The 15,429-nt window shown below is 50.2% G+C and overlaps 1 protein-coding gene across 1 annotated transcript; it reads right to left on the bottom strand.

The window, feature by feature from the left end:
* Window positions 1-43: 43 nt before the first annotated feature.
* Window positions 44-12,585, bottom strand: LOC137902535 (rho guanine nucleotide exchange factor 10-like protein). Its single transcript, XM_068746626.1, is given in 22 exon segments — window positions 44-615; window positions 1,959-2,075; window positions 2,512-2,683; window positions 3,144-3,286; window positions 3,368-3,525; window positions 3,639-3,853; window positions 4,011-4,097; window positions 5,007-5,125; window positions 5,671-5,771; window positions 5,858-5,985; window positions 6,105-6,214; window positions 6,254-6,300; window positions 6,302-6,454; window positions 7,296-7,441; window positions 7,524-7,694; window positions 9,787-9,879; window positions 9,958-10,074; window positions 10,159-10,338; window positions 10,526-10,603; window positions 12,116-12,219; window positions 12,296-12,398; window positions 12,464-12,585. Coding segments are annotated over 21 exon segments (3,102 nt in total). The 5' UTR covers window positions 12,387-12,398; window positions 12,464-12,585.
* Between the last annotated feature and the right edge of the window lie 2,844 nt (window positions 12,586-15,429).

The raw sequence follows: 15,429 nt of genomic DNA on the forward strand, positions 1-15,429 counted from the left end.
TGCCTGAGGAAACCGAAAGGTCAACTGTCACAGAAGCCATCTGTCATTGGCTGACTGTCAGGGGGAGTTGCCACACAAGAAGTGTGTTTTCAGCTGAGTCCGATGGGTTGTCCACTGAGGACGTCTGGTCTATTCTGCGGTGTCCTCTGCCACTGGAGAAGATGGCTGTTGAGGTGACTTTGCTGCGCTTGCTCTCCCCCTCCTTACCCGGTTCCACCGGTCGCCCCCTCACCCACACATCCGGGTCCTCGTTCACTTCGTAGATAGAGCCATCCTCTGGACTATGTTCCAGGGAGTCTGAGGGGGCCCTCGTGTTCCCCAGTTCGGGCTGGCCCGTCAGGATCTTTCCAGGCAGCTGGCAGGTTGACTGGAGACGGTACTGCAGCAGGAGACTCTTGGGCTTCTCCTCCCTGTGTGGAGGAGGTTCAGAGTCCTGGGGGCAGTTACTTTGCTCCAGCCTTTGCCCTCCTTCATCTTCCTCCACATCACTTCTACCCTCGTTGATGCCATTGAGGATGGAGTCCCGTCTGAGCAAGTCAGAGGTCAGGCTACTGGTTATGGACAGCAGGAAGTCCACTGGACTGCAGTGAGCATTCAGAGACGTCTTCCCTTTACCTGAGGGGTGTGATAGTTCTGAGTGAGTTCTATGGCATTGCATGTCAAGAAGCAAATGGGGCATGTCATTATGTCAGGATAGATGATGAACTAGCAGGTCTTTAAGTTATCGGTACAGTAGTCAGATCAGACAAAACTATTTCTTTGTAGCACATTAACTTCCATTCAAGACATTTCCATGTGGCGTGGAAGCGGCGGTGGCGCTACAGCACAGAACAGCAACGTCAAAGAGGTAGCAACCAAGCATCGTTCCGATGACACATGGAAACCATTCCTTTCCATCAGATGAAAATGTCGGCTGATATCTGTCAGTTCTGGTAAATCACCATGGCAACATCCAATCTGAAACAGTGCACTGTTGAAATTCATGCAGTACTCCAGCATTCCCTTCTGTCACTTGGACGTCCACCACCTGCTAGCATGGTAATGTAACTGTGTCTCAGTCTGCATGACCTGTGACTGTCCAACGGATACCTTCACTGCTAGCATTAGCATCTGTAGTTTCAGTATTTCCTGTACAGCAGCTCTCTAGAATCAGTGGTTTTCTCCACTTCTCATGAACCTCTGGATAGATTGTAAATGTATTATGTTCTTTCTGCTCCTGTTTCTGTGCTGCTTTGCTGTCTCTCCCTCTCTGCTGTTGTCTCTCTGTCTTTCTACCACTGTCTCTCTCTCTCTCTCTCAACCCAGCCGGTCAGCCAGATGGCCGTCCACTACGAGCCTTAGGTTCAGTTCAAGGTTTCTGCCTGTTAAAGGGAAGTTTTTCCTTGCCTACGTTGCCAGAGTGCTTGCTCTTGTGGGTCAAGTTGGGTTCTGTCTTTCCCTGCTAATCCTGTAAAGTGCCTTGAGATAACTTTCTGTTATGATCTGGTGCTATATACATAAAACTGAACTCCAAAGATTTTCTGTCCTTCTAGGAACATTTTGGTTCTGATTAGTTTTTTGTTCTAGTAGTTTTGTTGACTGAGTTTTTTAGTTCTTGTTTTTTCATTTGAACGCCAGTCCGTTCTGTATTGTCCCTGCACGTTTGGAGATGTTTCTATAAGCTGTTCTTATTAAAGACTTTGCAGACTGTTTTCTGTGCCTATGGGCTCCGTATCTTCTGATCCACCTGCTAGCCTAGTCTCATCTCATCTCATTTTTGCTTGTCTTCTTTCTTTAATCTTACCTGTATTTTATAGTTTAGACGGCTTTACTGGTTAACCTGTGACAGTGTGTCTGTTCAAATTATGAAATCCCTGAACTAAACCAGCTCTGTCTTCTTCTGGGTCTCTATTGATCGTCTTCCCTGTTTGTGTTTCCAGGCTTCGGGGAGAAAACCGCAGGAGAAACACAGTCCTGACCTGTGATCTTGGGGATGCCCTCCAGGGTTGGTACAGGGAAGGTGAGGATGATGCCCTGGTTGGTCCCGACCCACAGCAGTCCTTGGCAGATCAGCAAACTGGAGACACAAACCTGGCCTGGATTACAAACAGACAACCATTAACAAGGCCACGTTACTGCTTTCACGAACCTACTACAGTCTGTTTACACGCTGGGGTCGCCCCGAGGAGCCTCATAAATGGCATGCCCACTGCATGGTAGTGGCTTTGCAAGAGGAACAGGTACCTGGCCTGGTTTCAGGGTCACCTTCCATGCGATTCAACAAAATGCTGAGCAGGTACTCAAAGCTCACGTGAAACCCAGCAGACATCGTTTGCCTGATGTCAGCGATTCACAAGCCCTTCAAACTGTATAATGAATGTGGACCTGGATCCACCAAAGCCAGGCCCAGGTACTCCAAAAAATGTCAATAATATAAGACAGACCCCCTTTTACTGTGACATCCCACACCACACACTCAGCACCCCCACATGCTACAACTGTCAGGTGGGTTTGAGCAAAAACCAGCCTTACCTGGCGTCAGGTGCACGCTGCGCGTGGAGACGTTGACTTCCTGCAGTGGTTCCATGGTCTCTGTGTGAAACAGGTATATGGAGGAGCCCTGAGTGAAGGCCATCCAGACCCCCCCACCTGAATGGACCATGCTGCTAACACTGCAGCCCAGATCAGAATGGGCTCGGAAACTCTGCAGGGAAGGAGAGCGATTCAGAGCCCAAAGGTTCACTGCTGTGGAATATCATGTAGACATCCTGAGCACCGGCTGGCAAAATGTTCACTAGGATACAAACTCAGCAAAAATACAAACAAGCGGGTTAGAAGAAGCAGTAAAAATGGCCCCGATATAAGAAACGCAGCGTCGGCACCAGGAAAGAGGGAATTCTCACTCCTTTGGATTTTCTTTCCTTCATTCAGGATCTAACAAGTGTCCAAGCCTGGAAATACTTTGTCCTGACGATGCAGGATGGGAGCAAGACAATAATGACTAGGCAGAGATATGGCTTTGGGTTTTGGGGGGGATGTTTTTGTTGTGTGGATGAAAAACCTGCATGTGGATTTGCTCCCTGGACCATCAGTGTGTGAAAGCAAAGTTCATGTGGTCCCAGCTTGCCCCCCGGGTGCCATTGGTTCCAAACACAACAATGTACCTTGGTGTGGAGAGTGGATCCTTGGACGACCGTCACCTGGTTGCCACAGCCGGCCCAAACAGCATCTTCAAGGGTCAGTAGAGTACGAACTGGCTCAGAACCCAGTGACACCAGTCTGCATGAGTTCACGTCCCACAGTCTCTCTGAGAAGAGAGAACACGGCCCACGGTCAGAGTCCGTTCTTCCTGACATGGCGTGATGTGGGTTCTCCAGTGAGTACTCACCTCCTGTTCTTCGGTGGTACACGGCTACTTTACCATTGACCATCCCAGCAAAAAGGAAAGACAGTGAGTGTTTGATGCAGAGGATTGGACAGCTGTCCGGGTTCTGGAAGCTCAGCAAGCACTGGACCGATGTGTCCACACTGCTGTACACATGGATGCTGAGGGGACAAATGAAAGCACTGCTTCGACCGTACCCTCTGCATTTACAAGATCAAGATCAACAATCAATATGTACACAGCGACTGTCCTGAATCAGCTAGAACTGACTAACCTGCCGTCCTGCAGGCCAGCACAGATGATGTTTCCCATTTTGGTGGTGATCGGGGCGTCGTCATTGTCCTCTGCGCCGGGACAAGGCTCTTTGACATACTCCAGACAGAGAACCGGACACCTCAGTGGAACCGTCTTGACCAGGCGAGGAGTGGCTCGGTTCAGGGAGTAGATCTCAACCTGTCCAGAGTTAGAGCTGCCTCCTCCGCCAGCCACCTGAATGTCGTGGGAACCAGACAAAGGTCCTGATGGGATAGGATCGGTGCAGCACTACAAGTCTCTGTCTTATGAGAATGAACTTAACAAATCAAGGAGGCTTCTGGAGGAAGCTGGAGCTGTTCTGCTCCCCTACACCACAGGTGGCGCTACTCACCCAGAGGTACCCCTGAGGCAACGATGTACTGGCAGCGCAGAAGCCCAGCAGACAAGACTGGGCTGGGCTGTGAAGAACGGCCTCCACCTGCACAGGACAGGACAGTGTCATTCAGTGCGGGACAGACGGATGACAGAAGACAGTGCAGCTGAACCCGCTGCACCGCCCTGCAGTAGGACTCGAACCCAGAACCCACTGCACCGCCCTGCTGTAGGACTCGAACCCAGACCCCACTGCACCGCCCTGCAGTAGGACTCGAACCCAGAACCCACTGCACCGCCCTGCTGTAGGACTCGAACCCAGAACCCACTGCACCGCCCTGCAGTAGGACTCTAACCCAGAACCCACTGCACCGCCCTGCAGTAGGACTCGAACCCAGACCCCACTGCACCGCCCTGCTGTAGGACTCGAACCCAGAACCCACTGCACCGCCCTGCTGTAGGACTCGAACCCAGAACCCACTGCACCGCCCTGCAGTAGGACTCGAACCCAGAACCCACTGCACCGCCCTGCAGTAGGACTCGAACCCAGACCCCACTGCACCGCCCTGCAGTAGGACTCAAACCCAGAACCCCCTGCACCGCCCTGCTGTAGGACTCGAACCCAGAACCCACTGCACCGCCCTGCAGTAGGACTCGAACCCAGAACCCACTGCACCGCCCTGCTGTAGGACTCGAACCCAGACCCCACTGCACCGCCCTGCTGTAGGACTCGAACCCAGAACCCACTGCACCGCCCTGCTGTAGGACTCGAACCCAGAACCCACCGTACCGCCCTGCTGTAGGACTCAAACCCAGAACCCACTGCACCGCCCTGCTGTAGGACTCGAACCCAGAACCCACTGCACCGCCCTGCTGTAGGACTCGAACCCAGAACCCACTGCACCGCCCTGCTGTAGCAATCAAACCCAGAACACCCTGCTGTAGGACTCGAACCCAGAACCCCCTGCTGTAGGACTCGAACAGACAGAATACATCAAGCAGCGGTAGCATTCACCTTCAGAGAGTCGGTTCTGGAGAAGACAGGAAGCTGACAGGTCAGCAGGGGACAGCCGAACGGAGCGGCCGCCATCCCATCATCCTCGCTGCGCTCCCATCCCATAATGTTTTCTGGTCCTGATCACACACACACACACACACACACACACACACACACGTATTATTCCGGTCTTCTTATCGGGGTCTTCCTTTTGTCTTCGTATTTACAGACAGAACAATAATGTTTGTTTGTTTTTGACATTTTTTTACTCCAGGGAGTTTTCAAATGTCTATTTTCCACCTTTTTCATCCTTTCCAAGTAATAATTTATTAGAAGCTCCCTCCTGTAACTATGAAACTAGAACGAGCAGTATCTCCCACTGTTAGACGCAGAAGTGTGTCTCTGGTTGTTTGTTCTGGACCGTTCTGAAGCGCCGTCCCGTAGCGGCGGTCAGGAACCGGTTCCCTTCACGTCGAGCTGCCTTCCATCACATACTCGTTCTTAATTACGTCGTTCATTGAGAAAACTATATTTGGGCAGATTTGGGACACGCCTCATTCCAAACTGTCCAGCCTGACCCGACAGAACGGAGCTCCAGAAGACCAGGACGCGGCAGAGAGCAGCGGTTCTGGCCAGACACAGAGGAAGCTTCAGCAGGGGGTCACCACAAGTCCAGACCTACTCTGGGCGATCTTCGCCAGATGGAGCCGGTTCACCCAGGACATCTTACTGAGGGGGCTGGGCGTGTTGAACACCACCATGACGCTCACTGGGCGGCCAGACCTGTGGGCCAAAAGCGTGGTGGACGTGAACCCAGCGCAGCAGCGGATGGCAGTCAACCTGTGCTCCGTCAACCTCCTGAAACGTACTTGTCCGGCCTGCCTGGTACCGACAGACGCAGGCGGCACTTATTGGCGCTCTGGATCTCCTCCTCCTTGAGACGGATGAGTCTCTGCAGGGCCAGACACCAGTCCTGGGACACCGTGGAGTTCAGGTTCTGATGCAGCGACGTAGGAGGGGAGGAGAAGAAGAGGCCGACTCAGAGAAGGACAGAAACCAGACAATGAGAGACGCGCCGCCGACCCACAGAACCACTCTATGATGCTCGACTGGTACCTGGTAGACTCCTTGCAGTGTGCCCACCAGCAGAGAGACCTCCTCCACCACTCCCAGGTCATGCTGTAGCGCCTCCAGCTCCTGGTACAGTCGGGGCGGACCCAGGAACACTGGACCTGCACCGCAGTGAAGACAAGGATCTCAGTCACATGCTCCGGAGAACATTCTGTAACGAGTTGCTCCGTCTCTAGACTCTGTTGGGCGTGCCTGTGGATGAGGCGCCGCGGCGTCTGGGTGTCGGGTCGCCGTCCTGACCCACCTCCACCACCTGGGTCTGCAGCACAGGGGCGCACCACTTCACTGTGTATTTAGGTCCGGCTGGAACCAGGCTGCCGATGTCGGGGGGGCCTCTGAAGGACAGACGTATTCAACATGGTCTACATGAATGTTAGCAACAGAGACGAGGACTCAGAGGACAGTCACGACCAAGAGTTACGTCGGCGCCGGCGAGACAGAAGGGCGGTGCAGAAAGTCAAAGACCAGGCGGCGTGGAGGACCGTTGGACGTCAATGTGAGCTAAAGCCGCCTGGCCCGCACCCGGCAGAACCTAGAAATAAATCCAGACGTCCATAAACGCCGGTCAAAAATCCACCGAGATATTGAGGAACACATTTCGAAGCTCCACTGATGGCAATGTTAATGAAAATATCAAAGTGATCTAGGATCCAGAATCTCTTCGGGATCATCCCCAACATCGAACCATCTGTTCCTGAAAACATTCCCAACATTTCCTGAACATTTCATCAAGATCCATCCAGAAAGTTTTGAGTTATCTCGCTAAAAGGTAGACAGACAGACAGACAGACAGACCAACGCCGGTGATTACATAACCCCGCCACCGTGATGAAACAGGAAGTGGTGAAACGAGAAGAACCCGTAAAGAACTGTAAATACTGTAAACATGAATAGAAGCGACACGTCTTGGAGAGACGGCGTCTTCAGAACGACTAAAGCAACGACTGAATATATTTTAAGAGGAACGACTTTTCATTGAACACGTTTCCTATTTTGAGTATTTTGGTTTTATCAATAATTTCACTCTGAATTATAAATGAAAAGCTTTGGTTCTGCTAAGCTCCTCCTCCCGCTGCCGTCCCCGCAGGACGGTGGGTTGCAGCCGTCTTCTTGGGATGTCCCCACCCTATTTAAACGCGGTGGTTCTGCTGCCGCCCAGGGTCGGCTGCTACTTACTTTAGGTTGACATTGGCACAGATCAGGGTGTCATTGAGGAGGAAGACCTTCCTCTCCTTGGACTTGAGAACTCGGCCTTTGTCCCCGTAGACAGTCTCAGTCAACACTTCACACTGAACCAGCTGCCTCTGCTCCGACTTCAGCAGCTGGAAAGACAAAGCAGCTCCATTATAGTCGTCAGCAAACGGGACAGAGAGGTGGTCTATGCTACGCCCCGGTGGGGGTCACCTTGCTGAGGGCCCGGGCCCCCATGCTGTGAGCCATCTGCTGGATCTCGGCCTCCTGGTCGGCCAGACGCTTCTGCTCGTTCAGCTTCTCGGCCAGCGTCTCCAGCTCGCTGAGAGCCAGCTGCAGGGGCAGCCGGTCGCGGTGGGACGGCGGCGTGTTCTTCAGCATGTCCTGATGAAGGTCATTGAATATCACTTGGAGTCGTTGACGGAGGCTTCAGACACCAGAGGGCAGCGATGGGCGTGTCTGACGTGGAGATTCTGCATCGATCTTTAATCTCTTCTATAAAACGCAGATTAAGAGAATAATCTCACAGAAACAGCTGCTTGTCTCCGACCTGCACTCGTACAGGACTGAGAGCTGCTAGCCTTACTCCCACAGGTCCCTGGTTACATCTCAGCGTGATCGTGTAAATGAGGGGGAAGATTTAGAGCTATTTTCATCCTAAAAGTCCCACAATGCACTGCAGCAGACGTGAGGGACTGCCTTTTACTTCCTCTTAGCAGAAAGTCAATACTCCGTTTGTATAAACGGGCTCTTCCTGTAAGAGTTCCAGTTCCTGTTAGAAACTGTGGGCGAGATTCTCAAACAGGAATCCACACAGATTCATCATGACGACGGGCAGACAGACTGGACCCTCCTGAGACCAGCCGGACCCACCTGAGACCAGCCAGACCCACCTGAGACCAGTCGGACCCACATGAGACCAGCCGGACCCTCCTGAGACCAGCCGGACCCACCTGAGACCAGCCAGACCCACCTGAGACCAGTCGGACCCACATGAGACCAGCCGGACCCACAATTAACAATACAAATAAAAATAAAAACCAATATTAAATTACGCAATTGATGCAACGTAACATTAGAAAAACAAAAATAAATGTTTTTACACCGCCAGTGCAAACTAACAATTAATCTAAAATAAATTACACCACTGATGCAAAATGACAATAAATAACTTACATAAATTACAATAAATTACTAAAGCAATTAATACGTGCAACGTAGGTGGACAAAAAAAAGGAGGGGGGGTTTGATCCGGAGAGAGTCGTGATGACTATCTCCGTTTCTGTCCCCCTGAAAGGTGTATTTTTAGGCCCTTTTTGAAGGAGGCCAAAGAGGTGCATGTTTTGAGGGCGGGAGTCAATCCGTTCCACCCTTAGGGGGCAGTATTGTAAAAAGATGATTTACCCATGTTAGTCCTATAGGAGGGGGTAATCAGGTTGTTGTTTGAGCTCCCTCTAGTGTTGTGGCTGTGGGTGTCACTAAATCTGTGGAGGTGTTTATTCAGGTATGCAGGGATTGAGGGGACTGAGGGCAGAGCTGCATTGACTATTTTAAATGCCAATCCCATTTTGAGTTGTTTAACCGTCTTCTACCCTGAGCCATTTTAGGCTAGCAAAATGTCCAGGAAGAAGGTGGGTCATGGGCCCCAGATTGAGGAGTAGCCGAATCAGTTTGTTTTGGGAGGTTTGGAGCCTGGTTTTCAGGGACATTTTGATGTTTGAATACCAGGAGGTGCTAGCATAGTCAAAAAGGGGCTGAACGAGGGCTCCAGCAAGCGTCCGGAGACAAAAGCAGACATTCTGCCCAAAACTCTTGTTCTCTGATTGACTTTTTTGATCACCTTAGTTGCCATACTATCACCAGACAGGTATTTGTCAAGAACACAGCCCAAATAGGTAATCTCTTCTTTGCTGGAGATGACTGTATTATCGACTGTGACCTTGAAATCATTAACATTTATCTCACGTAGAGAGTGTTTGAGACCAGTCGGACCCAGCTGAGACCACTCGGACCCACCTGAGACCAGTCAGACCCACCTGAGACCAGTCGGACCCACCTGAAACCACTGGGACCCACCTGAGACCAGTCAGACCCACCTGAGACCACTCGGACCCACCTGAGACCACTTGGACCCACCTGAGACAAGTCAGACCCAGCTGAGACCAGCCGGACCCACCTGAGACCAGCCGGACCCATCTGAGATCAGTCGGACCCACCTGGAACCACTGGGACCCACCTGAGACCAGTCAGACCCACCTGAGACCACTCGGACCCACCTGAGACCACTGGGACCCACCTGAGACCAGTCAGACCCACCTGAGACCACTCAAACCCACCTGAGACCACTCGGACCCACCTGAGACCACTCGGACCCACCTGAGACCACTGGGACCCACCTGAGATCAGTCAGACCCACCTGAGACCACTCAAACCCACCTGAGACCACTCGGACCCACCTGAGACCACTTGGACCCACCTGCAGCAGCAGAATGAACTGAGGAAAGCGCTGGATGGGTTTGACCATCAGGCCGTACAGGGTGATCCGGTCCGGGCTGGAGGCCTGCTTCTTCTGAAAGCCACAAGGATTAGTTTGGCACTGCCAAGAAGACAAACTGAGCGAGTGTAACACAGGGACGCTGCTGTCCACCTTCAGGAAGTCCAGGAACACGGGCTTGGACACGCAGGCCTTCTTGATCAGCGCCATGGCGTTGGTGAAGTTGTTGATGTAGTCGCTGTAAACGTTCAGAACCATGGACTTGGAGAACTGGAGAGAAGAGAGTGAGAGACGGCTGAAGGTCCGAGTGTCTTCACGTCCTCTCAGGAAGTCTCTGAGGCGCGTTGGACTAACCGAGGCCACAAACAGGTCTCCGATCTTCTCGCTGCGATCCCACTCCGCCACGCGTGATGCCAGGGCAATCTGGAACATCGAGTGGCACTGATGGATCTCCTGCAGCCGGTAGAAGATCCGCCGCACCTTCTTCTGGTTCAGGATCCAGGTCTGCGGCTCCAGCAGGGGCTTCCGGTACTCCTGAGGGACGCGAACCCGTGTGCTGTGGTTCGTCACATTTCATTGTCGAGGTGTATCTGAAGCATTCGGGCCTTAGCATCAGCGCTAACGTGCAGCGGCTGGTGGAGGGGAAGCTCTGCCGCGTCATCAGCCGTCGGTACCGGTTGGACATGCTAAAGGTCCCCTTGGTGTCTGAGGCGTGGCCTACCTGGAGGATTCTCTTGAGCGAGTCCAGGTAGCTGCTCTCACTCTGCACGATGGAGCTGAGGATGAGTCGCCGGACGACCTGAAGGAGGCAGCGAGAAAGTCCGTGTCTCCCCAGGAATACTGTCAAGAAGGCTTTCAATTTAAAGAGGCAGGTCGGATCAAAGGGGAAACGGAATCGTCCACGCCTGTTTAATATTCATGAGCGGCGACATCACGTTGTTTCCTTCCTGGTCCTAAACTGACTTTTCTCTGTTTCTGTCTTGTGGAAGTTCCTGCAGTGGCGCTCTGTAGCGGTGGGCGTGGCATCTGCACCACGGCCCACCTTTAGGGTTTGGACCCATCATCATTTAATACAGGGGTCCCCAACCACCGGGCCACGGCCCGGTACCGGTCCGTGAGGCTTTTGTTACCGGGCCGCAAAGAAAGAATAAATCATGTATACAATTTCCGTTGTATCGATTATTAGCGTCTAAAAGGTGTTTTATTTTGAAAAACGACCGGATTTTCTCCAACGTAACAATCGCGTCTTGATAGGGTGCTAAAAAAAACAGCCGTGAACTCGCGAAGATTAATTTAAAAAAACAGAAGTCTTTGGAGAGCTTCTTTGCTAACGTTAATGTTAACGAGTCAATGAAGGGTTCAAACCTGCTTCGGCACATAGAGACCAAGAACCCTGGATTAAAAGATGAGAACCCTGGATTAAAAGACAAGAACCCTGGATTAAAAGATGAGAACCCTGGATTAAAAAACAAGAACCCTGGATTAAAAGATGAGAACCCTGGATTAAAAAACAAGAACCCTGAATTAAAAGACAAGAACCCTGGAATAAAAGACAAGAACCCTGGGTTAAAAGACAAGAACACTGGATTAAAAGATGAGAACCCTGGATTAAAAAACAAGATCCCTGGATTAAAAGACAAGAACCCTGGATTAAAAGACAAGAACCCTGGAATAAAAGACAAGAACCCTGGATTAAAAGACAAGAACCCTGGATTAAAAAACAAGAGCCCTGGATTAAAAAACAAGAACCCTGGAATAAAAGACAAGAACCCTGGATTAAAAGACAAGAACCCTGGATTAAAAGATGAGAACCCTGGATTAAAAAACAAGATCCCTGGATTAAAAGACAAGAACCCTGGATTAAAAGACAAGAACCCTGGAATAAAACACAAGAACCCTGGATTAAAAAACAAGAACCCTGGATTAAAAGACAATAACCCTGGAATAAAAGACAAGAATGTGGAATTTATGAAAAAAAAACCCATGAAGGACAGAAGTAATTATTGGGACCACAATTTATGGTGAGTAAATATTGTGTAAGGATTAATTATTTATTTAATAGTTATTGCAAGTGCATAATATAAAGTTTATTGGTAAGATTATATTCCTCTTTTTAAATTTAATCCCTCCCCTCGGTCGGCGAAAACATTTCACGGCATGAAACCGGTCGGTGCAGGAAAAAGGTTGGAGACGCTGGTTTAATCTGATCAGACCAAACCCACGTTGAGCGCCGCGCTGAAGTCCGTCGGTTGACTTTGGTTCGGGTTCAAGCGACGGACCGATCGGGCCCGTGCAGGTGAGTCGGGCGTACCTGCTGGCTGCTCAGCCCCTCCGGCGCCGGGCAGAGCTGCGCTGGCGGGTGCTTGAGCTCGCACACGGACATGTCCACGTAGCCTGCATCGTCCCGCCCCTCCCCTGCAGGCACAGACACTCGGTGAGTGCCGACATCCGTCCGCTGAAGGGCAGGACGCGAGGACGTGTCGCCCCCTACCTGTGGCGTCTCTCCTCTGGAGGAAGGACAGCTTGCGCAGCATGGCTAACTTTTCTAAACCGTCCTTGGTGCCGGTCCTCGCCGCTTTCATCAACTGCTGCACCTGGAAAGGACAGTCAGAGGAGAAGCCCGTCCTCGTACGGAGGCCGGCAGAACCTCGCGTCTTACCTTGGTGTCGCGGCTCGGCCTGATGTCGGCGTTGTCATGGCGACCACGAGGCGTTCTGAGACCCGCGACCAGCTCCCGCCTGGTGACGGACCAGCGCTCCTTCAGCCTGACGGCGTCCGTCGGCAGCTGGGGGGCAACCCAAGAGCAGAAACGCCTCGTTCAGGACACACCCTGGACAAGCCGCCAGCACAGAGCGAACAGCATTCAGTCTCACGTTCCCGCCTCCGGACGTGTCCGATTCAACTGAGCTGAGAGAACGTGCGAACTCCTCACAGAGGAATCGAACCCAGAACCTTCCTGCTGTCAGGCGGCAGACAGATCCCTCGTGAAAGCGTGCGGCTCGTCGCCAGCGTTGAGAAACATCCTCGACGTTCAGCAGCTGGAGGGACGCATGGCGACGGAGGACGAGGACAAAAGTGCTGACGGGGGGACGGACTGCCAGAAATAACTCACTTCCTCTTCTCACCGAGGTTTCATTCACGCTGCCTTCATGACAGATGTGAATAAACTCGCTGTGGCGCCCTCTGCTGGAGGTCAAGCTGCATCAATCAGTGTTCTGCACCTGTCCCAGGTGTTCTATGAATGAGTTACCTCAGTGGGCGGAGCCTCGCCATCCGACAGCTCATCATAGCTCTCAAACTCCCCGGAGCTCCAGCTGCTGGATCCGTGGCGAGCCGGTCTCTGGATGTCCTCGTAGATGTCCTCTACAGAGACAGGAGACAGGAAACGGGAGAATCAAACCCGCTGTGGGTTCAAACAAGAAGTCCAGTCCTTCAAACCAGATCACCTTCCAGTGGGTGCCGCAGGATCTCAGCAGGCACGTCGTCGTAGATGACCTCGCCCCCTCCGACTTCGCCCCCTCCGACCTCGCTGTCTCCGACCTCGGCGCCTCCGATCTCGCCGTCCCCGACCTCGCCGTCTCCGACCTCGCCTCCTCCGACCTCGCTGTCCCCGACCTCGGCGCCTCCGACCTCGGCGCCTCCGACCTCGCCTCCTCCGACCTCGGCGCCTCCGACCTCGCCGTCTCCGACCTCGCCCCCTCCGACCTCGGCGTCTGGTGGACGGGACGCCTGACCAGGATCCTCAGCTACGACCCCACCGGTGGGACGCTCAGTCTGTGGAGCGGCTGAAGAGGACGCCTCGTCCTCCAGTTGATGGACACAAGCATCAACTGGAGAGCTGGACTCGACCTGAGAGCCGCCTGTCATCCCAGGTTTCCCTACGAAACAACAGACCCGGATCCCGACCTGCAGGTCGCTTATGCACGCATCACTTCCTGTTGTCACATGACAGCGATGCACCGGTACCACAGGTTCGGGGGGTGGGAGGGTTGGAGCTGATCTCACCTGTACCACGATGAATCTGAGCTGTGATTGGCCCACATGCTACTCATGGTCAGCCCAATGCAGCTTCTCTCTTAATGCTTTCAATTTAAAATCTCTTTGTTTTATTGTGTATTTCAGCACTCGTTTCAGTAGTTAGTCCTGGTCCGTCAGTCCCACTCACAAAACTCCGTTAGAGGGGTCGGGAGCTAACGGCAGCTAATGCTAACAGCTAGTCTTATGCCACTGGCAATGACTTCCTGTATAAACAGGAAAGAGTTTACTAATCCACCTTCAATCCAAAGATGGAACACAGAAGCTACCAGCTAGCTACCGCTGCATACCTGTGTTTAATCATAGCGTTAGCTCCGAAACCACACTGAGCCAATCGCTGGCTCGATGTGACGTGTGGTCTGTCCAGGTGTGAGTAAACACAAAGACTTCGTCACACAGGTGAGTTCATCACACAAACGGCTGACGCTCCGCCTTTTCCTTACCTTCACAGGTACAGCTGGTTGTCATGGAAACCTCAGACTCCCCAGTCACTCCCGAATCAGAGGAGGTGGACCGTCTGTGAAAGCATGTCAATCTGCATGTTATCAACTTCACGGCCTCAAACAGCTCGACAGCACACCTGCTGTGAGGCGAGTACATGGAGCTGGTAGGCGGAGCTTCAGTGAACACATGTACAGGTGAAGAAAGACAACCTTAAAGGATGAAGTGGAATATTGTTTCATGTAAGATTATTTCATATAATATTGTATACTATAATATTGTATAATATATCATATAATATAATATCGTATAATATAATACCGTATAATATATCATATAATATAATATCGTATAATATAATATCGTATAATATAATATTGTTTAATATAATATTGTATACTGTACTATAATATTGAATAATATAATATAATATTGTATACTGTACTATAATATTGAATAATATAATATAATATTGTATACTATAATATTGTATAATATATCATATAATATAATATCGTATAATATAATATTGTTTAATATAATATTGTATACTGTACTATAATATTGAATAATATAATATAATATTGTATACTATAATATTGTATAATATATTTATATTGTATAATATAATTGTATAATACATATTGTATCATATAAAATGGTTTGATATAATATTGCATGATATAATATTGTATAATATAATATAATGTATAATATCATATAATATTGTATAATATAATATTGAATAATACATATTGTGTAATATAATATTGTATAGTAGCAAATAATATAATGTATAATATACTATTGCATAATATATTGCATATTATAATATTGAATAATATAATATAATATATATATATTTTTTTTCATTGTCCCAACCGCTTAATCCGTTATCGGGTCGCGGGCCAAGCTGGAGCCAATCCCAGCAGTCAATGGGCGAGAGGCATAATATAATATAATGTATAATATAAAATTGTATAATATAACATTGTTTAATATAACATTGTTTAATATAATATGGAATACTATAATATTGTATAATATAACAGCGTTTAATATAATGTTGTTTGATATAATATCGTTTGATATAACATTGTTTGATATAGCCTACATTTTTTCACGGCCCACAATATCACAGACATTGGT

This window comes from Brachionichthys hirsutus, chromosome 2 (assembly GCF_040956055.1).
Source record: "Brachionichthys hirsutus isolate HB-005 chromosome 2, CSIRO-AGI_Bhir_v1, whole genome shotgun sequence".
Lineage (NCBI taxonomy): Eukaryota > Metazoa > Chordata > Actinopteri > Lophiiformes > Brachionichthyidae > Brachionichthys > Brachionichthys hirsutus.